The following is a 27,741-nucleotide window of genomic DNA, read 5'->3' on the forward strand; positions in this document are numbered from 1 at the left end:
TGCTCACTCCTGTCTGCTCCCCTCTTGCAGTTAATTGACTTCTCCTTCCCTCTGCCTTAATTTCTGAACCTGCAAGGTGAGGTGAGAATTGTGGTGTTGTTGCTGAATGTCCTGCCTCGCACGTTGAGGTGGCGAAGAGCAGATGAGGAGCTGCCCGTGAACTGGTGGCTCAGTAACGAAGGGCCAAAACTTCGGGGAGCACTACCGAATTGCCTTAGGAATGTACAACCAGTTGGGAGGAACGAGGGGGGAGCTGAGGGCTCAGTATTCTTCACCCACCATCAAAGTGACAATTTGCGTGACTGTCAAGATGAAGAGCCTTTTAAACACCAACTTCTGATTTCAAGTGCACTCAGTAGCCACGGCACTTGAGCCGTCCCTGCTGTGTCCGTTTTGCTGGCACAGATGTTTGTGGGCCGATACAGTGAGCGGGTCACTGTCAGCTCATAAATGGCTTTTTTCCCTTGCAAAAATATTTCTTGACCATTTCAGTTCCCTGGTCTGCCGTGCGACCTGAGCACCGTGAAGTGAAGATGAGGCATCCTCATCGGGTGCATGGAGAACGGACCCTGAGTGCGAGACTGGGATCATCGTTGGGTCTGTGGCATAAAATGCAACCTGACTGACTTGCATAGCTTCTTGCCATCAAACAAAATAGCTGGATAACTTTGAGCAGTCAGGTGGTGGGGTTTCAGAAGCTGTTGAAGTGCATCTGTGCTCTTAATTTAGACCGGGAACCAATAACGTAGTAATAAGTTCAGATGCATGAAATCAGGTAAAATTCTGCTAAACCTTGATCATCAGTTCCATTCCTCGAGATGCATGTTTTCACAGCGTCCCGATTTAAATACTAGCTTACAACAAAATGTTCTTCTTGTCAAGTTGTTCCTTTCATCATGTTTAGGAATATAAATGTAACAGCACGCTTCCATCAAAGCGCGGGGCTGAACTGGAGCTAGTCTTGCAGTTCTGGTCACGTAGGCAGTGAGTAAGGAAGACTTGCAAAACGCAAAAAAAAATCTGTTCAGATATTTTAATCTGGTGCTATCGGTATGTTTAAAAAAAAAATGGGGAAAAATGTTTTTTTTGGGAAAAAAAATCCCCAGTCAAATAACAGCCACTGCAAGGTTCTGATTCGCGTTGTTTGTTGATGTGGTGCCTTTTAGTGCAGCGGCTGAACGCTCCAGGTTCTTGTATGTCTGCTCACGTCTCCCCTGTGAGATAGGAAGATGCAGTGACTCAGGCTTAGCTTTTCTTTTCTTGGTGGCCACTTAGGGAAATATATGAAATAAGAAGTGACTCTAGATCTCATCTAGCGCAATAATCCCCAGAGCATTCCCCTCTCTCGACTGACAGAGCTCGCCGCGTTCCTTCTGCCACGCTCAGCTGTTCTGCACCCGTTCTGTGTGAAACATTTGCTGAATTGTTTGGATTTAAACTTACATATACTGACTTTTCTTTTCAAAAATATCCGCAGACTTTTTTTTTTTAAGAAGGCATAGTGACTGAGCTGATGGAAACTAGAATCCAGTTGTCCAAACTTTGACTTATTTGAGGAATCTTTAGCTTAAATTTGCATTGGGCAGAACAAAATGCAGTTTTTATTTTACCAGTGTCAGCATTGATTGGCAAGACACTGCTAACTTGGGTTTTTATTAGCAGCGTAAGCATTTCTAATAGCTACATTTGTGTGTATTTAAGACATGATCGTGATTCTTCTTAGAACATAAAATTCAGCTTTCAGTAACCTAATTAAATATTCTGGTTTAAACTTCCATTTTTACATGCTTGTGAAGATGGCTTGAAGTAAATACTTCAGCTGCCTCTCTACTTTCTGCTACTCTCTGAAACTGAAATGTGTCCTGCTTAAACTTGGGGTGGTGCAGTAAAGCTGCTCTGCTAGAATGAGTTGTGATGCCTTGGTTAGAGCCAGGTCTGACTGCAGTTTTCTCCCGAAGTAGTGCAGTGGTGAACGAGACAATGGGAGTTTCTCTGTGTTAGACTGCTCTGTTTATTTGTTGTATACAAAAATAGCTTGTTAATGGAGCAGGATCTGAAACAGATTCGTAGAAAGGTATGAAGAAAATCTGCCTTGCAGCTCAGGCTGACCACAACTTCTTGAAAGATGCGAGCTATGAATGCTACTGCTCGGACAAGCTGCTGACCTCTTGGGGTGCTGGCCACCCCGCTTTACTTTCACGTCACACCTAATGCTGAAAGCTCAAACTACCTTTTTTCTTTTAAAAAGGCACCAAATGTAGGAGAAACAAGTTGAGTCTGTTAATTAGCTAAATGTAGCCTTAGGTTCGATCCTTCAGTTCACTCGGTTGTGTCGGAGCTGGGTTGCCTTATCTTGAAAGCAGTGCACGAGGGAATGTTTTTCCTAGCCATTGCTCGGGGTGCAGCTTATAGCTGAGTACCTGCAGAAACGAGGCTTAGCAACTTGGCCTTGACCGTGGAAGTGATACCGAGTACATAGACATCTATTTTAATTTTATTTTATGCTTAATTCAGATGCTGGAGGTTTGGGGTTACAAATGGTGCTGCTGAGGTGCTTGTGCTGCGGTTCTGGAACGGTTGGGACTTTTGGTTGAGGGCAGGGTCTGCAACTTTAAGAAGATGGAGTGAGGAAGGAAGCACAAAAACTGTCTTGGTTCCTACAGGTGGTGACTAGAAATGGTTGTGGAGATGCATCTATGGTCTCTTACTTGCACAGCATTTAGAGAATAAGTCTTATTTTAATTAGAAGCCTGGATGTGTCCCATTTAAAAACAACACACAGTTGTTTGCGTATACTTCAGGACTAGGAAAATGCATCTTAATGCTTGTCACTTGTCTGTAACTACGCTTTCTTTTCTGATCAGCATGCTAGGATGAGAGGTCTTTGACAGATCAACGAAAATACATTGCATTTGGCTGCTTCCTGAGACTTCTCTGCACAGATGGGTCGCAGGAGTCAACCCAAAGCTAAAGGAAATTTAACGAAGCAGAAAGACCTCGCTTACCTCCTACGGAATGAGGCGATGCTCGTTTGGTTTGCTCTTTTATAGATAGGCTCATCGTTAAGAATTAAGCATAGCCCCACAGCATTTTGCCATTTAGCTCAGTCATTTTAGAGCTGTCTGTCTGTAGTGCTGCCATCGGTGTGACTTGGGAAAATCTGGGCAGCTGTCCAGTATCCATACAGCCTTCAGTAATCGGGACAAAAAAGTTTGAAGATCTACGTGGATTTTAAAATGTTTTTGGGAACTTCCACATTAACAAATTTGTTCTGCAAAGGTGTTTCAGATGATTAAACCAGAACCAAAATCTGCGTTGTAGATGTGCTTAGAAATCAGTTCACATAACTCAGATTTCCTAACGGAGGCTATTTCTTTATCAACCACAAGAGCTTGTGATACGGTTCCTTCGTTCCCACCACGTTGAAGACAAAACATTTTGGTTACCAGGATATTTGGGAAGAAACAAAACCATCGGAGCAGAGTGAAACAGCTTAGCCTAGCGAATGTAGCCTGTAGTTTCTGGATGGATCTGCTTGGATGGCTGTGAAGCTACAGGCTATAAATACTGGAGGAGAATTACGAGGCTTTGTTGGTGAGCTGCACGCACCTGCGGTGAGAGGGTAGGTGTGATGCTGGAGTAGCGAAAGCTGTGCCAGAACCTTCTCTTCCCTGTGAGTAAAGGCAGGCAGCTTTGGATGTTTTTGTTGTGTGTTGGTCAATGCTGTAAATGCGTGCAATTTGTGGCTGTCGGTGGAGTGCTTTTTGAAGGTGGGGCTTCACCCTTCTGCTGGGGATGAAATTACGGAGGTGTGCCACCGTGCCAGACTCTGACTGGTACAGCCTTCAGTCAGCAGCTGGTGCATCGTTCTGTGGAGTTCTGCGTGTGGAGGAGTCTCTACCCGCTGAAAATGGTCTCTGTTACTGCTGCTGGCAAAGTTTTAATCAAATAAATGTATATATATATATTTTCCTGTGGATCTAGGTAGGCTTTGAAGGCCTCTTCATCTGTCTGAATGGATCTTATTGACGGAGCTTGCCTATGGACTTATCCTTGGTGGTTTTGCTACGAAGACAGCACTTAGATCCGAGCACTTTGCTGTGCTGTTGTTATTAAGAAAGATTATTACAATAGTAATTGTAATAGTCCTGTATTTATAGCACGGTAATGACAGGAAATGTGCTATAGGTCTTAAGTTACCAGTGATGTAAAGGAGTGAAGCACCTCCTATCTTTTTTTTATTCCTGTTATTAATGAAATGCCTTTTTTCTGGCTGCTATTCTGCTGGTTGTGTTACTTAAGTTCCTTGTGAGATATGCAACAGAAGCGTTGTGCTGAAGAAGAAGAATGGAAAACAGAGCATTTGCTTAGGGCACCAGCACTGTAAGCTCACCTGACCAAAAATTTGTATTTATTTGTCAGGATAAGAAGCCAAGATTAAAGATACATAAAGATATTCTCACTGTTCTGAGTTTTGCATCTTCTGAACTAAATAAATACCCCATGCTATGATAGTGTGAGATTATGGAGGGTGCACATCTGTGCCTCAGGTTGATCCTTGCTGGATCGCTGTTGTTAAATTAGTGTACGGGATCCTGTGCTGATGCCTTTCCGTAAAGTAATTAAAATTGTACTTCTCAAATAGTGAGGAAATTTTCAGGAGGCTTCCTAGCGCCGTTAACGTTGGTATGCTGGTGATTTCCCAGCCCTTGTTAGCATTATTGTAGAAGAATGAATTTAATCAAAGATGAAAGCTTTTGCATGATGCAATGCAAAAGAAGCTGCCTGAGACCTTGTTTGGGCTATGCAAAGGAAGCGTTGCTGAAGTCGCATTAAAAAACTAGCGTGAGATTCTGTGGGAGCCTGTGCTGGGGGTGGCAATGTTGCTGTTACGAGAAGAGGATGCAGAGCACGTGAGCGCTGGGGGCTGCGCTCAGGCTCCGTACTACAGGAGTGCTGCTGATGGCAGAGCCCCAAGCTGCTTATCTGGAGGAGCTGTTTTCTAACATCTGCCGCTTACAGTAGCCGTTCTCTAACCTTCGGTTTGATAACTTCCTTCTATTTCTGTGGAGGTTTTCTTCCCTGCTTTTATTTTGGCTGATTGCTCGCCGTAAGAGCTGGTTATACAAAAGGGGAGAAAGAAGCCTGAATTAGCTCTCACAGCTTTGGGGGCAGGAGCTTCAAACTGACCCCCTCCGCCCCCAAGAAAAAAAAAAAAAAGGGAAATAATTCAGAGCAGTGAGCTTTCCCAGAAAAAACCCAAACTCTGTTTTGAGGAGGTCTGGGTGTTTGCATGTTCCATAGCCTGTGCACACGAGTAAGTAGAAACCCAAATATAACCAGGTTGCCCTTCGCAAACTCCCCAGCGGTGGAGCTGGATGCTTCCATATAAGATGCATCTTAACAGTGAGATCCTGGGAGGCGTATGGGAAAAGGGCACGGTGCCACACACAGCCTGCATCTTCTTTGTGTGCCTGTCTTCCTGGAGCTCTTCAGCAATCTTCTGCTTGAACAAAACTTCAAATGCAGAACCAGGCTTTACTTCTGAGTGTGTTGGGTTGGCAGTGACAAGCACAAAACACGACTGAAAGAGAAGGTACAATGGAGGCAAGCATCCTAGCGAGCTTCCCACCTGAGAAGCTAGGGTTGGGTCTCCTGGAAAAGTGTGTGTTGTCTTAGCATTTACTTAAAGAAGGTAGTCTGTCCAGGTGGATTTATCCAGGTTGTTCTCAGGAAGGGAAAGCTGGGAGGTCGCTAGGAACAACGTGCTTTTATCACTTGTTAGGTCGTGGTTTTTATTTATTGTACTGAAGTCCTGAGGATGAAGTTGGGGACACCTTTGATCAAGCAGAGTGGGCTGGTTCTGACTTCCCATCTTTTAAAACAAAGCAGCTGTTGGGGGAGGGGGAGGATATTTGTTGTCTTGCTTTGGTTTTCACCTACAAGCCTCACCAGAGGAGTCTTTGAGTGTGCTGGTGCCAGTTTTTCCACAGCTTCCCATAGACCGTTTTCCCAGGAATATCTTGGTTGGAGCTCTATCAGCTCTATCTCGAGCGTAACCGAGCTCTGTGAGCGAAGGGTAGGCCTTTGGAAATGGTTCCAAGGGTGGTTTGAGACTGTTGCCTGATTCTTAGTGTTAAATCTTTCCACATGGGAGCAAAGCAGTTGATTACTCCCAGCATTAGTCATAGAGCTGGGGGATGAGCACCGCTCTCCTCCTTGGCTGAGCAGAGTGCTGCTGGAAGTTTGTCTCCGCGTGTAAACAGCCCCCGTTAGTGACCGACTGCAGGGAAATACTCATGCTGAAAGCGTGCTCCAGCTGGCGGCAGGCTACAAACGTGCGTTTTCGTGGGAAGTGGTGCCTCCTTTTTGCTCCCCAGAATGACCGAAAGGCGCGAGCGGAGGGGATGGAACTGAAATTGAGCAGCGCTGTTGTCGTGACTGGGAGATGCGGATGCTATACCTTTTTTTTCTTTCTTTTTCTCCCCCCTTTAGGAGGGCTTTCGAGCTGTCGCTCTGCTGCTGAACAGCATGCAGTCCTTTCGGGAGCAAAGTAGTTACCACGGAAACCAGCAGAGCTACCCGCAGGACGTGCACGGTTCCTCCCGCCTGGAAGAGTTCAGCCCCCGCCAGCAGGCCCAGATGTTCCAGAGCTTCGGAGGAGGCGCCGGCAGTGGACGTCGTGGAGCAGCAGGAGCCTCGACAGCGATGCCTGGTGAGAGCTCCGGCCACCAGAGCTACCAAGGTTTCAGAAAAGAAGCAGGAGAGTTTTACTACATGGCTGCCAACAAAGATCCGGTGGCGTCAGGAGGGCAGCAGCCGCCCCAGCGCCGGCCTTCTGGGCCAGTGCAGAGCTACGGGCCCCCCCAGGGGAGCAGCTTCGGGAGTCAGTACGGGGGCGAGGGACACGTGGGCCAGTTCCAAACACAGCATTCGAGCCTGGGGGGCGTATCCCACTATCAGCAGGACTACACGGGTCCTTTCTCTCCGGGCAGCGCCCAGTATCAGCAGCAGGCTTCCAGTCAGCAGCAGCAGGTGCAGCAGCTGAGGCAGCAGATCTACCAGTCTCATCAGCCCTTGCCCCAGGCCTCCAGCCAGTCTGCCTCTAGCACCTCGCACCTGCAGCCGATGCAGCGTCCGTCTACCCTGCCTTCCTCTGCTTCTGGCTACCAGTTACGGGTGGGTCAGTTCGGCCAACACTACCAGCCGCCTTCGTCCTCCTCCTCCTCCTCTTTCCCCTCCCCGCAGCGTTTCGGCCAGTCGGGACAGAATTACGATGGGAGCTACAGCGTGAACTCTGGGTCGCAGTACGAGGGCCACGCCGTGGGCTCCAACGCGCAGGCGTACGGGAGCCAGTCCAACTACAGCTTTCAGACTCAACCCATGAAAGGCTTCGAGCAGTCTAAGCTGCCCCAGGGCGGGCAGCAGGGGCAGCAGCAGCAGCACCCGCCTCAGCACGTGATGCAGTACTCGAACGCTGCCTCCAAGCTCTCTCTCCAAAGCCAGGTGGGGCAGTACAGCCAAACCGAAGTTCCTGTAAGGTCACCCATGCAGTTCCACCAGAACTTCAGTCCGATCTCGAACCCGTCTCCTGCTGCGTCTGTGGTTCAGTCCCCGAGCTGCAGCTCCACCCCTTCTCCTCTCATGCCGGGTGGAGAAAATCTCCAGTGCGGGCAAGGCAACATGTCCATGGGCTCCAGAAACCGAATCCTGCAGATGATGCCTCAGCTGAGTCCTACGCCATCCATGATGCCGAGCCCCAACGCTCACGCAGGGGGATTCAAGGGGTTTGGGCTGGAAGGACTGCAGGAGAAAAGGCTCACAGATCCCGGGCTGAGCAGCCTGAGCGCTCTGAGTTCTCAAGTGGCCAACCTGCCCAACACAGTCCAGCACATGTTGCTTTCGGATGCCTTGGCGCCTCAGAAAAAAAGTTCCAAAAGGTCATCCTCTTCAAAGAAGGCCGATAGCTGCACAAACTCGGAGGGCTCCTCCCAGGCAGAGGAGCAGCTCAAGTCTCCCCTGGCAGAGTCCCTCGACGGGGGCTGTTCCAGCAGTTCCGAGGACCACGGGGAGAGGGTGAGACAGCTGAGTGGGCAGAGCACGAGCTCAGACACCACCTACAAAGGGGGGAACTTAGAGAGATCCAACTCCTCACCAGCACAAGGCTCTCAGAACGAGCCATCAAAACTCAGCAGCAGCCCTGCAGCTAGGGAAGACGTGGCCTCCCCTGATGGGAAGGAAGCCGTAGTGGCAGTGGAAAACGCCCCCAAAGTGAACGAAAAGGCAGTTGGAGTGATTGTCTCCCGGGAAGCCATGGCAGGGAGAGTAGAAAAGTCAGGTGGGCAAGAGAAACCTGTGCAAGATGATGCTTCTGCAGCCACGCAGGCTCCAGCTAGCGCTAGCGGTGGTACAAAAGAGTCTGGGCACGCAGGGCCACAGCCAGAAGCTCAAGGAGGAAGCAAAGGGAGCAAAAGTGGAGATAACACTAACCACAATGGAGAGGGGAACAGCCAGCCTGGCCACGCAGCTGTCGGGTCAAACTTTCCTGCCAGAACAGAACCTTCCAAATCTCCTGGCAGTTTGAGGTACAGTTACAAGGATAACATAGCGGCAGGCATACAGAGGAATATCGGCGGCTTTCCGCAGTATCCTTCTGGCCAAGAAAAGGGGGATTTTCCCGGGCACAGTGAGCGCAAGGGCCGGAATGAGAAGTTTCCCAGCCTCCTGCAGGAGGTCCTACAGGGTTACCACCATCATCCGGACAGGAGGTATTCTAGGAACGCACAAGAACATTCGGGGATGGCCGGGAGTTTGGAGGGAGCCATGAGGCCCAATATCTTAATTAGTCAAACCAATGAATTGGCCAACAGAGGCCTCTTAAACAAGAGCATGGGGTCTCTCCTGGAAGGCCCTCACTGGGGTCCCTGGGATAGGAAGTCCAGCAGCGCAGCTCCTGACATGAAACAGATAAATCTAGCCGATTACCCTCTTGCTAGGAAGTTTGAGGTGGAGTCTCAGTCCTCTGCCCACGAAGGGGGAGCGCTCTCGGAGCGGAGATCAGTGATCTGTGACATATCTCCATTAAGGCAGCTTGTCAGGGATCCCGGTCCTCACCCCATGGGGCACATGGGTCCCGAGGCCAGAAGTGGAAGGAGCGAACGTCTTGCCCCCGGCCTCAGCCAGTCAGTAATACTCCCCGGTGGCTTAGTATCCATGGAAACAAAAATGAAAGCTCACAGTGGGCAAATAAAAGAAGAAGATTTTGAACAGTCAAAGAGCTCAGCTAGTCTTAATAATAAAAAGACAGGAGACCATTGTCATCCTGCTGGCATCAAGCACGAGGCTTTCCGAGGCAATGCTAGCCCTGGAGCTGCGGTGTCCGACTCCGCTGCAGACTACATTCCTCAGCAGGAGGGCAGGGCGACGCAGATGAGGCGGGCACCCGGCAGGACTGGGAGCAGCAGGGGGAAGTCACCTTCTCAGTATCACGATCTTGCCGATAAGCTGAAAATGTCACCGGGCAGAAGCAGGGGCCCGGGAGCGGATCTGCACCACATGAACCCCCACATGACGCTGTCTGAAAGAGTGAACAGGGCTTCCTTGCACTCTGCTTACCCTCAGAATTCAGAAGGCTCGTCTCTGGCCGCAGCGTATCACGCAAATGCCAGGCCTCACGCTTTCGGTGACCCGAACCAGGGCTTAAATTCCCAGTATCATTACAAGAGACAGATATACCAGCAACAGCAAGAAGAATACAAAGATTGGGCGAGCAGCGCTGCTCAGGGTGTGATTGCTGCGGCTCAGCACAGGCAGGAGGGAGCGAGGAAGAGCCCCAGACAACAGCAGTTTCTGGACAGGGTGAGGAGTCCCTTGAAAAACGACAAGGACGGAATGATGTACCTTCAGGGCAGCTCTTACCACGATGCTGGAAGCCAGGAGCCCGGGCGCTGCGTTATGGGGAGTGACAGTACTCAGAGCAAGTGTGCTGACCTGAAGCACGGTAACCAGAAGCTGCAACATGAGTCTGGGTGGGACCTCTCTCGGCAAACTTCTCCTGCCAAAAGCAGCGGCCCCCTCGGAGCAGCCAACCAAAAAAGGTTTTGCCCTCAAGACAGCGACGGGCATAGGCGAGAGGAATCTTCAGATTTGCCCAAGCCTAGTAATGCCATGCTCAGGCTCCCCGGCCAGGAAGACCAGTCTCCTCAAAATCCCTTAATTATGAGGAGGAGAGTCCGTTCCTTCATCTCGCCTATCCCTACCAAACGACAGCCACAGGATCTGAAGAACAGTGGCAGTGAAGACAGAGGGCGGATGATGACTTCGTCCAAAGAAGGAGCTGATAAAACCTACAATTCCTATGCCCACTCATCTCAAAGCCAAGATGTTGGCAAGCCAGTTGGAAAGGGAGAGTCCTTCAAGGACCTGCCGAGCCCTGATAGCAGGAATTGCCCTGCTGTTTCCCTCACAAGCCCGGCGAAGACCAAAATACTGCCCCCAAGAAAGGGGCGAGGATTAAAACTGGAAGCTATCGTTCAGAAAATCACGTCTCCCAACATTAGGAGAAGCGTTTCCACCAACAGCGCTGAGAGCGGGGCAGACGCCGTCACTCTGGACGACATCCTGTCCCTGAAGAGCGGGCCCGAAGGAGGGAGCGTGGCAGGACACGGGCCAGAGGCCGAGAAGAGAAAAGGAGAGATGCTCTCAGATCAAGTGGGCTCAGCGAGCCAGGATACAGCAAGCGAAATAGCTCTCCCACGGTCCTCAGAAGAGTGGCAAGGCAACGAGGATGATAAAACCAAGAAGGAGACCCCCGAAACTGCCAGTGGTAGTAAAGAGGGAGCAGGGTCCGGGGCGGCAGCGCCACCGTCTCAGAAGTCAGGCGGTCAGGGAAGGTCGGATGGATCTGTGAGCGGAGCTGGGGCTCTGGCCTTCCCGGACTCAAAAACAATCCCCCCTTCCGGCGCGTTCGCTTCTGAACCAAACCCAAAGGCTGAGGAAAAAGACGGAGACGTGACAAACATTTCGCCCAAGCCAGACGGCTTCCCTCCAAAGGGATATTTCCCCTCCGGAAAGAAAAAGGGGAGGCCGATCGGGAGCGTGAACAAGCAGAAGAAGCAGCAGCAACAGCAGCAGCAGCAACAACAGCAGCAGCAGCAGCAACAACTGCCGCCGCCCCCGCCGCCCCCCCCTGCGCCCCCGCAGCCCGCAGAAGGGGCCGGTGGTGGCGAGCCAAAACCCAAGAGGCAGAGGAGGGAGAGGCGAAAACCCGCAGCGCAGCCGCGCAAGCGGAAGCCCAGGCGGGCTGCTCCCATCGTGGAGCCTCAAGAACCGGAGATCAAGCTTAAATACGCCACGCAGTCTGTAGATAAAACCGACTCCAAGAATAAGTCCTTTTTCCCTTACATCCACGTGGTGAACAAGTGTGAGTTAGGCGCTGTGTGCACAATCATTAACGCGGAGGAAGAGGAGCAGAACAAACTGGTGAGAGGCCGGAAAGGACAGAGGTCTTCGACGCCCCCTCCCAGCAACGTGGAGAGCAAAGTGCTGCCCACCTCCACGTTCATGCTGCAGGGCCCTGTAGTGACAGAGTCTTCTGTCCTGGGGCACCTGGTGTGCTGCCTGTGTGGCAAATGGGCCAGCTACCGTAACATGGGCGACCTCTTTGGTCCTTTCTACCCCCAGGATTACGCGGCCACCTTGCCCAAGAACCCGCCTCCAAAGAGGGCCACAGAAATGCAGAGCAAGGTCAAGGTACGGCACAAAAGCGCTTCTAATGGTTCCAAGACGGACACGGAGGAGGAGGAGGAACAGCAACAACAGAAGGAACAAAGAAGCCTCGCTGCTCATCCCCGCTTTAAGAGGCGGCACCGCTCTGAGGACTGTGGCGGAGCCTCTCGGTCACTTTCAAGGGGAGCTTCTTGTAAAAAAGCAACCACTGAGGGTGGCAGTGGTGGTGAAAAGACTCCTTTGGACTCAAAACCCTCTATGCCCACTTCAGAAGGTGGCACTGAGCTGGAGTTACAAATTCCTGAACTACCTCTTGACAGCAATGAATTTTGGGTCCATGAGGGTTGTATTCTCTGGGCCAATGGGATCTACCTGGTCTGTGGCAGGCTCTATGGGCTGCAGGAAGCTGTGGAGATTGCGAGAGAGATGGTGAGTACCAAAACTTACTATGCCCTTTTTTGTTTGTTTGCAATAAATATGCCATGTGAAATGCTGTTTTTCCTTGTTCTTCCCTCACGTTTTAACGTACCATCTTTCACCTGGAAACAAATCTCCAGCGATGCCTGTCTGGATCAGATGGATTTTTCAGGCATCAAAAATCTGTGTGTGTATTACCTACGATGAGTTCTGGATGTCCAAAAGCTTTCTCATGACTACAGTGCTCTTTATTGTGTCCTGTTAGATATTAATACTCACCAGGGCTGCTCTTGGAGCTGTACAGTGAAAAGGCAAGTGGCAGAGGACACAAGTTGCAGCACGTGAGATTCCAATTCGATATCGGGCAGAAGAAATCGCAGCGAGGGTGGCTCAACATTGGCCTGAGGCAGGGGGACTGACAAGTTGTGGAGTACCTGATCTTGGAGGTGGACAGAAAGGACTGGACAAGGCCCCAAGCAACCCTCTGTGCCTCTGAAGTTGGATCCAACTTCAAAGGTGGCTTTGCTTTGGGCAGAGGTTTAGACCAGACATCTACAGGGGCCCCTTCCAACCTGAATTATTCTGACTGACATGGATTATACAACTTCAGGAGAACTCGCAGTCCCTACAGAATAAGGTTGATAAAGTGGGAAGGCGTAGAGGGCTGCAAGCTGAGTGTGACTTGGGTTACCCCAGGAGTCAGACTGACTGATAAGGGACTTTCTCCAAAGTGCGAGTACACAACGAGCGAGGAGAGATGTCAAATCGAGCGGGGACAGAGGGAGAGCCTTATTCACCATCCCGTGGCTGTGGATGGAGACGATCGTTACTGATTATCCGAGACAGAAGCTGACACGTTGAACCCGCAGCTGTTTGGCTTTCCATGCCATTATCAGCACGCTACAACCCTTTATCGCTACCTTTTGCATTATGCTTTCCATCCTGGGCCAGGCCAGGGAAGAGATGTGAGGTGACTTTTCCTGTTACCTTCAGATTCTCCTCTTTCTGAGCAGCGCCAGGATCCAATTTTTCTTTTCTTTTCTCCCTGCATTGTTATATGCAGCTCATTTCCTCCCCGTGAGCTTTCCTCTTCAACTTTGATTCCCAGCTTGTTCTGCGTTTTCGCTCACTGTTCTCTGACAGTAATTACATGCTTCTTTGCCCTAACTTGATTTGGCCTGCATTCTTGTTTCTAGCTTCTCATTAAACAAAGTCAGTTAATTTCATTTGGTTTTCACCAAGTAGTGCCTGTGTGCTGAGTTTCTCGTCTCTGATAATTGCAAGGTTTCTTTCAGGTTCTCCACCGTCAGTTGGATTTTACTTACGATGTGACGAGGCATTTGTGTGTCCTGTAGCTCACCAGTACTTTCAGTTTGGATCTCGCCAGCCTGTTTTTTTCCCTTTTCCCTGTTCTCAGGGTGCGCCCTTCATTTATGATTCTTGTCTTCCCAATAGCAAACGCCTTCTTCACAAGTTCTTGAACCGCTCGAGCTGTCCTTCAGGAATCCTCCTCGTGTTCTGTACCTGCAAAAGGTGTTTGCCCATCAGAACATCGTGGCCGTGTCCATGGGCTCTAATCAAACTTGTCAGATAGTAGCCCATTACCACAACGTTGTTACATGGTTCTTACCTGTTCTCCGTTTCACCTCTAGTTCTTTCTTTGTATGGGATCTTGGCAACTTTCTTTTTCTGACTGAATACACTTTGGCCTACTCTTTATCGCTTTCTTCCAACCGTTATGATCATCTCCTTGTCACAAATCGAATTTCTTGCTTCTCTTCTTAACCCTTTCATCTGCCCTTATGGCACCGTGCAGCAATATCCCCTTATCTCTCTTGAACCTGCTGTCCTTTCTCTCTGCCTTTTTCCTTTAATCACTCACTCAACTCGCAGCTTTTTTTCACTCGTAGTAACCTGTAGACACAAGTGTTTCACATTTTTAAAAGAGGTGTACAAAATGCCCGTGGCCTCTCTTGCCTTTGCAACTACCTCTTCATTTCCTTTCCTTTTTTTTTTTTTTTTTCATCTCAAAATTCTTTGAGAGCATTGTCTGGTGCTCTTGTCCTCCACCGTGCCTTCAATTGTGCTCTACTACAATTGTAATCAGTGTTTACTGTGATCTCTCCCTAGCTAAAGTTCAGATCCAGTTCTTCATTTTCCTTCCTCTGTCAGCTACATTTGTCACTATCAGCTGTGCGGCTCTTGAAGCGTTGTTCCACCTCGTTTCCTGGCTGTGGCCTCTTTTGATTACCTCTTTGCTCTCCACTGGTTTTGCAGAGGCTGTTGTTCATTACTCCCAGCTTTTTGTGTGGCTCGCTGAGATCCTGCTTGTGCTTTCCTCACCCTTGTCCTGGATTGCCAAGTCTTTGGGTAACTTTCGGTAGCCCGCTTGCTTTGTTCTAGGCTTGTAGAGCCTTCTTTTTGTTCCAGATCCCTGCTTTTCTATCACAAGCTTAAAAACTCTTCTGGAATTCATGGTGAGGTCTCACTTCAAATTTGTCTTTTAATCTACATCATCCTTAATCCATCCTCTGCCATCTTGTTCTGACTTGGAATCTGAGCAACAAGCATCTTCTTTGATTTTATTTTATTTTTTTCTAATTCTTTCCATTTAACGCTGTAAGAAATAACTGCCTTCTCTTTGTGTGTGAGCTGCAGCACGTATCCTGTTAGTGCTCACCCCTGTTCTGGCTGGGGCTGTGAACTTTTAGACAGGGACCATTTGTGTGCACGTCTTGTTATGCTGCGTCTCACACAAACACGGTCACAGATGCCCTAGCTGAATGCTGGGCTCCTCTTCATTACGTTGCGAAAAGTAATCCGTCTTTTCCTTCACCTCTGTCACAAATAATGGAATAGGGTGGTTATTTTTTTTTTTCCCCCTTCCTAGCAGTATCTCTTTTTCTCAACCTTTTTATGCTACTGCAGCAAATAGTGCTGTGTTCCTCCCTGGGAGCTGCGTGTCTTCCCCTCCTGATTTCAGAGAGGGCTTCGCGCGGCACGGAGCTGGCAGGCAGGGTATCAAGAGGTGTGCCTGCCACAGGCCGTCCTCAGGCAGTGGAAAGGCTGCGTTGAACTAGACTCTCTTTTGCCCTGCTGCCTGCGGACAGCCTTCTGGCTCCGACAGCTGATTGCCTATGCTTGCTGCGTATGTTCTTCTGTGCTTCCTCCTTGCTTTTTTTTTTTTCAGCTGACACGCAGTTCAGCAGTGGTAGAGCGTCCTGGGAAGGCAGACGTGCAAACCACACAGCTGCTCGCTGGCAGGAGCGAGGAGATAAGTGTGTGCACCAGCATTTAGTAATCTGGGTCTTAGATTTGGTCCAGGGAAAGGGGAGATGTTAATTTATGGCATATGAAGGGATCGTGAGCCTGGAAGTGAGCGATTCATGTATGTAATGCATTCTGTGCACATAAAATACTGCTGCAGTTCCAAATTCACATAAACTGTTTGGAGTAGCCACAAAGGGTGGATGCATGCTAAATTTAAACTGAATCCATACCATTAGATGAGCTGAAATAATTTCTTTAACGATCTGCCTCTCTTGCTGTTCCTTGTGCAGCATCCTCCTGTAGAAATAAGAAATGTAAACTGCTGGTCTCATGCCATGAACCATGGTAGTGGTGTAAATAGCCCACCCAGTGTTTCTTCTCACACCGACTCACCTGTGTTGTTTTCTTTTCCCCTCTCTTACATGGAAGCTTTTTACAGTTTTTTTTTTTTTTTTTTTTCCCCCAAAGTCTGATTCTTCCTTGCTTTCCAGAATCAGCAAAGAATCTGAAGTGTTTCTCCTGCTACATTAAACTTTCTGCTCCTTACACAAGTAAATGTCTGGGCCTTATGGCTCCTCTTTGAGAATGGCCCCGTAGTTGATCTCATTGAAGGCTTAAAATGTACGTGTGGTTGCTCGAGGTCCTAGTTGTACCAAACACCGCAGGAGAATTTGAGATGAGAAAGTATTTTCTTTCAAAAAAAAAAAAAAAAAAGTTTTTGTCAAACTGCAGTGACTTTCTTGAGCTTTGAGCTTTCCATAAAGCCTGATTTCACCCTGGACTGAAAATGATGTGAATGCATTATCTTCCAATCCAGCTGGATTTCAAAGCGGCAGAACCGTTCTTGAGGCCCGGAGCAGGCACTTCATTTGCTCTGCTCACCCCAGAGGGCTCCTTGCTTCTGAGAACGTGAAGAGCTGGTCGGATAAACGGGGCTGCTTTGGATGCAGAATGCCTTAAGCCTTCGTATTTTGAGTTACAAATTGGATTCCCCACCAGATGGGACCGTGTTTCCCTCATCGTGCTGGTCGTTACACCGCAGTGAGGTGCTCGCTGGCCTTCTTGCACTTAGACATTTGGGGTCCTAGGGCTAATGAAATCTGGAACAGAGAAACTGCCACCTCCCTGGTGCTGGGGGGACGTGTTGCCTAGAGAATGCCCCCTCTCAGATGTTGGAGGTGGTCGGGCACTGTGGTTTGGACCAGGTAAAACTGATCATTAGAGAACTGGGGTGAGATCTTTGCCTTATGATATAGGGAACCTTATGGCTGGTATTCCTACAGGAGATTTGAGAATATTTAAGGATTCCTGGCCCTACCTGGTAGGATATAGTATATCCATATTCTTCCTATGGGGATTTTTTTGAGGTGTCTCTTCTTACAGTCATGTCAAGCCATCTCTTTGCACATATAAATACGGAAATCTAACAGTGGCATGCACCTTGCTGTACATAACTTAAAAAAACAGTTTATTGCCTTGTTAATTTCTTTGTTTTCCTACTCATGGGAAAACTGTTGCAAGGTGAAATTCTGGTTACCTTTGAAACTGGCAAAATTACCAAGCCACTTTGTAGCCCTCAGCTGACTTACTGTTCATAAGAATGGATTGGTTTTGTTCTCAGCATTAAGTTCAAGGAGCTGTAGGTGAAGAGAAGAATAGGAGAAGAGAAGAAGAAGAGAAGGCTCTTTGGGTTACACATGGAGTTGCAGAGCCCAAGGACAGTGAGTTTTGCTGTTGCTTTCTAGAAGGCTGTTCACCAGAAGGTGCTATGCTGTTGCTTGGATTCTTTCTTATAAAACCCCTCTTCCTCCTGAAGGCAAAGGCTCTGACCCAGCACAGACACTGGTTCTGGGTGTTTTCCCCCTGCCATCGCTGTCCGAATTGACCTTGATGAATGTAAATCTCCCTCTTGGTTCTGCCACCAGCGCTCTGTGAAAGGAAAACTTGTTTATCCCTGTTGTAAGAAGTCTGAAGAATCTAATGCTTTCCTTATCAATCTCTGCTTCGTTCCCAGCTTGAGGAATCTTCTAATCCTCGTACGTGGAAGGAAGTCCTTGAACCTTCTGGCTCGTGTTCAGCGTGCCTTTGGTAGTCCGTGGGGCTGGAGATAGGTTTATCTCTGCTTCCCAGATTTCCCGGAGAACAGCTGCTGGTTTTGCACAGAAAGTTGTTCTTGATCACTTCAGACTCGTGCTAGCTGATCTCCCAGAGCATCTGTCTGAAAATCTGTGCCGTAAAGGAATAAGGACGGCCTATGGATAACAACTTCGTTTGCTCTGTTGCTTTCATAGAACCACTTTATTGCTTTTATTTTTATGTTTTAGCTAGCTAAGCCATCAGAAGACCAATCCCACACCCCCTCTGTCCTGCCAGGTCAGCCAGCTCCCTCTGCTTGCTCTCTGGACCACGTGTGCTGGCCCTGCCTGGTGAGGGCCTTTTCCCTGGTGGCTGTAACCTCGAGATCTCCATTTAGCCACAACTAAGAAGTGATTTAGTCCCACAGTGCTGCTGTTTCTGTGTTCACCTTTCATTCATTATCCTTCTTTTTAAAGAAGGAAAATGTGCAGCACCTGACGTGTTTTTTTTTTCTTAATTTTTCCTTGCCAAAAGCCTATCAAGTGAAGTTCGGCATCGGGTCAGGGTTCAGCTGAAATAATCTGCTGCTTCAAAGGCCACGTGCCTGACAGCCACAGGAAGGGAAACCCGTGTTTCTTACACCCAGACTTGTAACACTGAGGAGAAATTTCCAGAGGAGGAAGAGTGACACTGGAGCTTGTTAATTTTCCTTTGTGAAAGAAGGGAAACCAGTAACAAATTTAACAGCTACCTGTTAGCAGTGGTTGAAAAAGGGGTGGACTGGGAACATCGCCTGTTCCTCTCTGTCAACAGCTTTTAGTGTGCTTTAACCCCACCGATGAGGAGTGCCACAGAATCCTGAGGCACCTTCTACAATTACCCTTGAAGTGATCAACTTCTTGGTTTTCTTTGACGGACAGTGTCTGAACACCCCGTTGGCTCAACTAAAAACGTGCTCTTTTTTTTTCTTGAAGGCAGCCCCTAGTACAATTAGCCTAACGTTTCTTCTCATCCCTCAAGAAGTGGCAGCGTCCTTAGTATTCTTCTGCAGCGCTGCGAAAATCCGGAAGCACAAAATTTCTGGTGGAGCAGAAATTCTGAAAGACAGGCTGAATAATGCATTTCTGATCCGCTCTTCTCGGGAAAGCATTGCCATCTGCTGCGCTACTGAAACTGTCTGTGCTGTCGTGACTCCTGGTCTGTGAGTGTGCCACCACCGAGATGAGAGCCTGGTAGGAGCCCCTGTTGTATCTCAGCTCGCTGCCTGCCTCTGGTGGGGACCCGGAGGTGTGAACGAGCAGTGCTGCGGAGCCTTGGAGCTCCCAGCAGCTCCGTGTATTGCTATCACAATCCCCCGCTGCCAAGGAGGTGAGCAGCCAGAATCTGCATTTACATTTCTAATACATATATTTCAATATCTCAAGTGATTGGAAGGCATTAATTATGCTGGGGAGATAAAACTTGCTTTCCTTGGCTTTATCACAAGCAGAAAGTGGGTAAAATTGATGCAGCGTATTGGTGGCCACGGCTTGTAGGTGGCAGGAAGCGTCTTTTGCTTGAAGCCTCATGTAAAGATGATACTGGGAAGAGAGGAAAGACTTCTCCTTTGTCAGCCTTTCGTATGGGGGCAGAGCAGGTAAAGGGTAAGTACAGGGAAGTCATTTCTGCATGTGTTTGGCTGCCTCCTTGCCATCAGTGTGGGCATCACGGCTGCTGACGCGTGTCCTTATATTCCACTGTTTGTCTAGCGTGTGGGGTGAGGAAAGCAGGGAAGAGATTTACTGACAACAGAGCACTGGGAAAGAATGGGATGTCGAACTGCTTGCCTTAGCTGTAGCCAGGAGCACTGGAAACTTTTGTATGTAAAACGCAGCTTGTTTATGCCACAGTTGTGGCCTTTCTATAAAGCATCAGGGATCCTCGAACTCTATGTACAGTTTGCACCTAAAAATACATTTAAGTAACTTTAACTCCTAAGAAGCTCTTCCAAATGTGTATGGGGCCTTCTCTGTGCAGAAGATTTCTAAACAAAGCTTCAGAGCTCTTTGTCTGGCTCACGCAATCCCTTTTGTCTGATTCAAGCTGCCATAGTCTTGTTAAATTCTCAATAATGAGTGAATACAACCCATTTATGCATCTTCTTAGCTTGAATCTTTTTAAGCCGTGCTGGCAAAAGGTTGCAAGATTTCCAAAAACTGGGGAGGAGGGTTGTTGTGCTGCTGGTGTTTTTGTTTTAACTTAATGAACTAACTTTTCTTTAACTTGAACGATTCCAGATGGTAGTCTCTCGAGCCTCCGTCGTTAAAAGAATGCTACTAAGATATAGGTGTTGAAGGACATGGCAAGAACTTCAGAAGGTTTTTCTGTTCTACTCCTCCATGTTTCTAGTAGCCTCTATCTAATTATTGCTAGGCAAAAATGAAGATTTCTCAAAACATTTTTCCTGATTTTGGAAAGAAATATTATTTCTTTTTAATCAAACTGACACGAGAGATTAAAAAGTTAATTTTTGAAGGTAAAAATTCGTGTTTCCATTATAGAATATTGTATGGGTTATTAGAAATACATCCTGTCTTTAGAAAGCTCATATTTAAATAAAATTTTAGGCTCAGTTTTATTTTTAAAATGTTATTGTGAATTCTCTGACCACTGAGTAAGCAAAAACCAATGCTTCAACTAGACAAATGTTTTCCTCTTCAGAGTAAAAGAAAGTTCTTCAAACACTACAAGGCAACCCAAATTCTTAAAAAGCTGGCTACGGATTTGTGCAGTAGCCAGGCTGGGATGGGAAGGGTCTAGGTCAAAACTGAGAAACTTTTGGAGTGTGGTATGAGATTTTTTTAAATATAATACGGAAAGCAATTTTTAAACTTTTATCTTTGTAGAGAATAATTTCAATCTCTTCCCATTATTTTTAACACCAGTATTTAATTAGAGAGTTGTTTTCTGGAAGAGGTTAAATTAATTTCTCTTAATGTAGAAAGAGGAGTAAAAGCAAAACAGAACTATGATGAGGATTCATGTAATAATTGTGGAAACTGTAGCAAAATTAAAGCTCAGAAGACATTTTTGCCTTGAAGAACAAATATTCTGAAGAGACAAGAATCAGAAGAGCTTTTGTCTGTACCGCAAATCTCGCCTGGGGTTATTAATGAGGAAGCCAGGGATGGAGTCAGGGTTCCCTGCATCTTAAAACCGTACTTTTCACTTAAACTGTGCTCTTCTGAAGCTGCGATCTGGGTGGTTTATTTTGGTGTTGGCTTTTTTTTTTTTTTTTTTTAGTAACAGAAGAAATATTTTTCCATCAGAATTTCCTACACACGCATGGACTCGGTGAGGTTCGGGATGCCAAGTGCAGGGTAGTCTTCATGGGTAGAGCTCTCTGAAAAAGTTATTAATGAACCTTCATTGTTATGGATTGGATCTCAGCCAGCTGCTTAGTGATTAAAGTTTAATTGCATGATGATTAGTTTTCATTAGTAAGCAATTAGCATTTAACAGCAGTCTTGTATTGCTAAGGCTATGGTTGAGCACAAGTGGATTGAGCCATGGTGAGAAGGCATGTAGCTGGAGCTGGGGGCTCCCAGTTGCTTGGGGAATATGGGGATGTGAGTTGTGACGCTGGTTCCCCTCAACAGCTCGTTCCTGCTGCAGTGCTGAGCCGAGACAGGAGCAGGAAGAGGAGCAGATTGCCCAAATGGTGCAGCAGGGACCTGGGAAGTGACGACTGGCTGTGGGTTTGCCCTCAGCTAGGGAGCTCTTCAAACAATCCTCCTCATCAGAAAGCCTCTTGGAGTTCCAAGTTGTGCTCTCAGTCCTGCTGGCTTCTCCTCCTACAGGCTCAGAGATGGCAATGCCTGGGCTATGCCTACAACTAAAAACTTTTTCAAAATCCCTTGCTTAAACTTGATGTGATTCCTATGTTCACTGCAGCAGCAGTCCTCGATGCTTGTGCCACAGTGCAATAAGTTAGGGAAAGGTGAGTGCGGGGTGGGGAATAAGGTGAGGGAGTAAAAATGGGGGTGGAGGGATGGTGGGAATATAATAACAGGTCAAGACTGCATCATTTTTAGAGGTACAAAAGAGAGAAGAGCATCCTTGATAAAGCCCTTCACCTTGATAAAGCCCTTCAGACACCTCCCTGGAGCAGCTGTGAAGATGAAGCCCGGTGATAACTTAACCCTGATCGATGTTACAGGTGTTAGGAGCCATTCTTCACCCCACTGCCTTCCCCTCCAGCAGCACGACTGCTCTCAGCCTGAACTAGTGCAGGTAGCTGGTCCGGCCAGCAAACTCCACGCACGTGCACTTCTGTCAAGCGATTTTTTGTTGGCTGAACCAGCTTTTGGCTCTTACTGTCAGTGTGGACACAGGGAAAAGCCTGCTTTGCCAGCCAGGCTATAGTTAAAAACACAGTTGAAGTCATCACTTGCGAGTGACTTTTTTTTTTTCCATTTCTTGCTCCTTGCATGCTTTCTTCTGATGTGCACTTCAGTAGGTATAACTCAGGTGTGTATTTGTCCTCTTCTGGCTTATCTCTTGGCAAAATCTGGCTCTGTTGGTGCGTTCTGCTTAATGAGGACTCAAGCTCGCTAAGTTTAAGAAAGTTACTGCTGCTGAAAGGTGAGTGTGCAGCTTCAGGGAAGACTTACGAAGGGAGAGAAAAAGGAGGAGGGTGTCATGGCATGAAGCTCTGAAACGGGGACTTCCACCTGTCGTGGTTTAACCCGGCTGGCAGCGAAACACCGCACAGCCGTTCGCTCAGCCTCCCCCCTCGCTGGCAGGACAGAGCGAGGAGCTGGAAAGTCCTTGGCTTGGTGTAAGCACTGCTCTGCAGCAATTAAAACATCAGCGTGGTATCAGCACTCTTCTCATCCTAAGCCAAAACACAGCACCCTACCAGCTGCTAGGAGGAAAATCAACTCTGTCCTAACTGAGACCAGGAGGCCACCAAAGGATTCTGCTGCTCAATATGAAACTTAAAAAATGGGAGGAAGGCAACGTCATGTGCTTGAGTTCAGTTCTGAGAGCTGTGGTCCTTTCAAACCCCGTGCCTGTGCTGTCAGAAATTCCCACTGTGGCCTTTGACAAGTCAGTTAATTACTGTGTAAAACAGGACTGAAGAACAGTCATTTTGTGAGCATCGAGACAGACTTGTAGGGTGCTTGGAAAGTTTAAAGTATGATATGTTCCTAAATTGGCAGGTACTCATAATTAAATCGCAAGATGAGGGAGCTGATACAGGCTTGCATGTTTCAGTTGCGTAGATGCAATGAGAGGAAGTTAGTCACTTGAAAATCTGTTCGTGTATCGTTTAGATTCAGGATAAAAATGTTTTGCTAGTTTTCTCTTTACTAGTAGGAAGTTAAAATGCTGAACATCCTAGCTTGAATGTACTGGCACCATCCATCTATTCGTTATTAAATGTCAGTGTTAAATGCTTTCTGGAGGATAGGGCTCCAAGTGAAATTCATTGCTAAACTTTCAAGCTTGACACAAAGCGTAACCAATGCTTTCCAGAACACCAACATTTTTCATGTTAATTTAAGGAAATTGTTTACATTATATTCAAATAATTCCAGTGCCTATATTACAGTTTTATAAAGCTGTTCTGTGAGCTTTTTCTGCTGTCTTTACTCCCATACTTAACTTTAACTACTCTACCTTTGAAGTGTCACATGTTGGGACTGGGGAGAAGAAGGGTTCCGTAGTGATGCCACGTGGTAGCCTTCCTCAGCAGCAATCTGCAGAGGTGGTTTCTGGGGAACAGGAATTTTAACCAAGTTACCAGCAAATTCAGCTTTCTGGACAAATAACTCGAAGGGGAATGCCCAAAGACGAATTTTCCATTCTGAGTCTGTGAAGCTGTTGAACAAAGAAGACTTCGCTGCTGCCTTGTGCTTCTGCTTTTGGACTGGAGCCCTCAGAAGATGGAGGAATAAGAAGTGAGAGGAGGGTGTGCCTGGGTAAAATAAACTAAAAACAAAACAAGAATGCCTTTATCTTTCTGTTTCTGCCTCAGATGAAAATGAAATCTCTTCTTGATCTCGCACGGTGACTTATTTCTAGTACTCTATAGTTCATACCAGTCCTTCTTATCTTAGCACAGATTTGTCTAAATTTATAAAACCTGAAGGTGTAGCTAGCAAATAGGTCACAGAGATAGCCTTTATCATGACTCAGCAGTGGCCTGAGCCCAAAAGATCTTCATTCATTTTTTTAATCTGTTCTCTCAAGCCTGGGAAGAAGAGCAGAGCTCCCGAATCCTTAGACAGAGGCAGTTCCTCCCCTGGTAGGGCGACGTTCAGCCTGTCCTTCAAGGAGCGCGCGGACTGAGACCTCCTCAGCTGCCCTGTCGCACCAGCTGGAATGCCAGCCGGCCTTGGGCTTCGGCTGCTATTTATATTTGCTGCCGCTTCTGAGCTGCTACTACTTCGTACGAAGCTTTGCTGCCTTGGCAAGCCAGCTGCTCCTCGATATTTTAAAATAAACACACTTCAGAGTCCATGAGAAGTAGTTGTTGTTGTAAGGGGCAGTTTGAGCTATCAGTGTGGCTTGTCATTTGGTTGCTGTTGATTATTGGATAGTGAAATAATCTTTAAACCCATTCATGATTTTGGCCAGCAGTCTTTTTTTGTCTTTTTTTTTTTTTTTTTTTTTTTGATAGACTCAGAGGTGTTCTAAGATCTTCTCATCGATGTGTCTCACTGACCTGCTTAGTTTTCCAAGCTGGGACTGAGTATCTATTGCTCAAGTCCACGAGCTATTTTAAACTTCTTTTCCCCTTTCTTTAACGCTGATGTTACCTGACAGCACACCACTAATGGGCGATGTCCGGCCCCCCGAGCATTTGCCCTTCCATTGTTTCACTTCCCTTGGGCTCACCTCCCCTGCTGTTGCTGCTCACCCTCAGCCGCTTTTCCAGCAGACCTCAGTGTGCGCCTTGCATTTTGCTCACCTCCTCCTCGGGGCAGCACTGCCCGTAGCTGCTGCTTCAGCAGCCTTCTGGAGGAGCCGCCAGCTTCTCGTGCTCTCTTTACCCACAGACTCACAGTTTTATTTGCTGCAGGCTTTCCTCTTGTGCCTCGAGCAAGTTACTCGTCTTTGCCTTAGCTGCCTGCATCCTGCTCGTTTGTCTTTTGGTTTCAAGGATCTACTTCCAATGCATCCTATTTATGTTTTTAATTTCCTAAATGAAGTTCCTCTCTTTCAGAAACCTGCATGCTTACCTTGGTTTTAGTTCATACATCGCTTCAAAGCCCTCCTTGGCAGAGATCTCTGCAGAAGTGGCTGCCCCTCGCCTGCTGCTGTGACAGACTGCCCAGCACCGCTGGCTCAGTCTCACCGCTCCCGTTTCATCCCGTTGCATCCGCCAGCATTTCACTCTGTATCGCAGAAACATCTTGCATAGCAGGGCTTTGTTTCTGATGAGGGCTTGCAGAGATTATTACCAATAACTGCTTTATTTCTGTGTGATGTTGCAAGCCTTTGAATCGTGGGAGGGGTGGGCTTGTTCTGCACTCTTTCTGCTGCCAGGTTGCCCAGGTATTTGCTATCTTGTCAAAATCTTGCCCATTTACGGTTTGCCTTGCTCAGAAGCAATTTATTACCTGTTAAACCTTTACTTTTGTTAGTAGCGAGTCCACTGCCACTAACAACTTAATGAATTAGACCTTTTTCCTTCGAGCCTTTGTTTTAAGGGTGGTCGGACACTGGAACAGGCTCCTAGCAAGGTGCTTGATGCCCCATGCCTGTCGGGGTTCACGAGGCATTTGGCCCATGCCCTCAATAACGTGCTTTAACTTGTGGTTAGCCCTCAAGTGCTCAGCAGTTGGACCTGATGATCCTCGTAGGTCCCTTCCAACTGAACTATTCAGGTCTTCGTAAACAGTAAGCAGCCATTTTCTGTTCGGCTGGAGAAAAACTGGTTCCGTCATGCAGGTTGCCTCCTGAAAGCAAATTCCTCAAATATATAAACGTAGAGTTGAGTTTGTTGGGTTTCCTTGATTGTCATTAAAAAAAAAGAAAATCTTTTATGTCATTCCAGCCATTTTATAGAAAGGTATTGCTTTATGGGGGAAGGGTTTTGGTTTACGATTTATCCACAAACTCCTTTATGGTGGTGACATGGCTTTGTTTTAAGGCAACTGTGTGCTGCTGGTTTAGATTGTATTCATCAGATCTTGTGCTAAGTAGAGACTGACCACGCATTTAGATACTTCCCATAATCAGTACCCAGGGTGGCTGGGAAAGAAGTCCAGTAGTGGCAGAAAACCCGAATGGAGCGAGCACTCTCTGTTGCTGACCGTGCTGTTCCTGTGCCCCTGTGTCGCCTTATCGCATAATCACCGCTTGAACAGTTGCATTTTTTTCCTCTTTTAAGTCTCCTTTTCTATCTTTCAGACCTTTTCTAAGCTAAATTGCACTTATTGTTGCACATTTAAATCCCCAAATGAATAGCCAAGATAACATAAACTGTATAATTTTTTTAGACAGACTTGCGTGCTTTAGCAAATTCAAATCCCTGTGCTTGTAAGTGGTTGTCTGAAATGTTTCTCTTGTTCAGGGTGGCTCTTTGTCGTCAAAGGAAACAAGACTTAGGCATTTCTGGTCGTCTTGGACCTGCTTGTCTGCCTATTAATATTCCTTTTAAAATATGAAATGTCTTGGCTACAAAGGGGCGTGCTCAGTCTGCTTAATTTAAAATTAAACATGCTTTTCCATTGCCATCTTCAGTTACCAGATTTTGTTAATTTTCCTGAATCTGTTCAAGTTAACCTTCAGTTTATTCTTGAAATATCTGAACTTGGTTCTAGTTCAGTTACACCCGGTGTCCTTATTTTGTTGTTTTTTCCTCTTTTCATTGTTGGAGGGGCGGAGAGGGTTCATCATCTTCCATGATTTCGCAACCTTTCACCCGTCTCGTCTCCTGGAGTGTGTTCATGCACATGTAAGCCTTTGATCACTGCACCAAGTGAATGAAACACTTAGGCTTGCTTGGAGTGCTGAACATGAACTCAGTGCTTAGATCAAATTTCAGCCCTTTCACACAGTGTTATGGTTCAGCTTGGCCTTCCTGCTCTGGAGGTAAGACTGAAGTCTTAAAAGCTTGTAACCTCTCAGTATGCTGTTGGGTGCCTGCACTCCTTCTAATAAGCACATTTTTGCTGCTGTTTTTGTGGAATTTCACAATCAAATCTCAGTCTGCAAAAGAAAGCACCATTCTGGGTGGGTACAAAAATACGTGTTGTGGTATCCCATCTGCAGCAGCGGCCAGGAGCAGTCATCTTCAGAGGAGTGTAGTAAACCAGGTGTGTTCAGAGTGGTATGTAGGTATTTTCCCCTGCCTTCAGCAGCCACAGCTTTAGCCTGTTCTCCTTCAGATCACCGTGTTTAGCAGACAGTGGCGTACCTATCCCTGAGGAATTTGTCTGAAATGTTTTTGAACTTGCTTATCTTTTGGCCAGTGCAGCAGCCTTTGGCAGGGAGCTTTGTGGTCTAATTAGTTGTTCTGTAGAGAAGTGGATTTATTTTACAGTTTAAACCTGCAGCCTGATGGTCTCCTTCTTTGCTTTTCCTCTTAGGAAATAGCTAAAATCATTCCCTTGTGCACACCAGATTTGATACATAAAATTTTTTTTCCTGATCTGTCGTATTGCTTTGTTGATAGGGTGACCAGAACCACGCACAATATTCAGGATGTCAGGATGCTACAAGTGTAATACATAAGCATAAGGAAGATTTTGCCTTCATTATCAATTTCTGTCCCTAATAACAGTATATTCTGACTGCCTTTCCTGTGGAAGCAAGGACTGCATGATGTCTCCTTATAGGATGGCTCCTAATGCCTTCTCACAAGTAGTAACAGCTAATTTCAAGCCTACCATCATGTATATGTATAGGTGAAAATATTTTTCCCCATCTGTATCACTTCACACTCATCAGCATTTAAGTTTCATCTCCATTTTATCATTTCACCCAGCACTGTCAGATCTCTTTGCAGCTCTTTACCAGCAGTGAGATTTGACTACCTTGGATAATTTTACAAAGTTTGTGAGTTTCATCACCTTCTTGTTCACCCCCCTTTAGACATCTGTTAGGAATGCAGTTGAATGGCCTAGGTGTCTGCATAGACCCTTAGAAATTTTTGCTGACAAACCCCATTCCTTGTCAAAACTAACAATTTATTTCTGTTCTTGCTACTTTCTCTTTTTTCCTTCAAGTTGAGGGAAATAAAGCTCTGTTCTATGT

At 47.1% G+C, this 27,741-nt stretch overlaps 1 protein-coding gene across 5 annotated transcripts in view; it reads left to right on the top strand.

Moving 5' to 3' along the window:
• The window catches only part of TCF20 (transcription factor 20), a 112,536-nt gene that overhangs the window by 64,853 nt on the left and 19,942 nt on the right, over positions 1 to 27,741 (top strand). For all 5 annotated transcript variants that reach the window (XM_084283655.1, XM_084283654.1, XM_084283657.1 and 2 more), the window contains one exon: positions 6,496 to 12,156. In XM_084283655.1, the coding sequence (XP_084139781.1) occupies positions 6,532 to 12,156 (5,625 nt within the window). In that variant the 5' untranslated portion in view covers positions 6,496 to 6,531. The remainder of the gene's footprint in view (positions 1 to 6,495; positions 12,157 to 27,741) is intronic.

This window comes from Netta rufina, assembly GCF_964035555.1.
Source record: "Netta rufina genome assembly, chromosome: 1".
Classification (NCBI taxonomy): domain Eukaryota; kingdom Metazoa; phylum Chordata; class Aves; order Anseriformes; family Anatidae; genus Netta; species Netta rufina.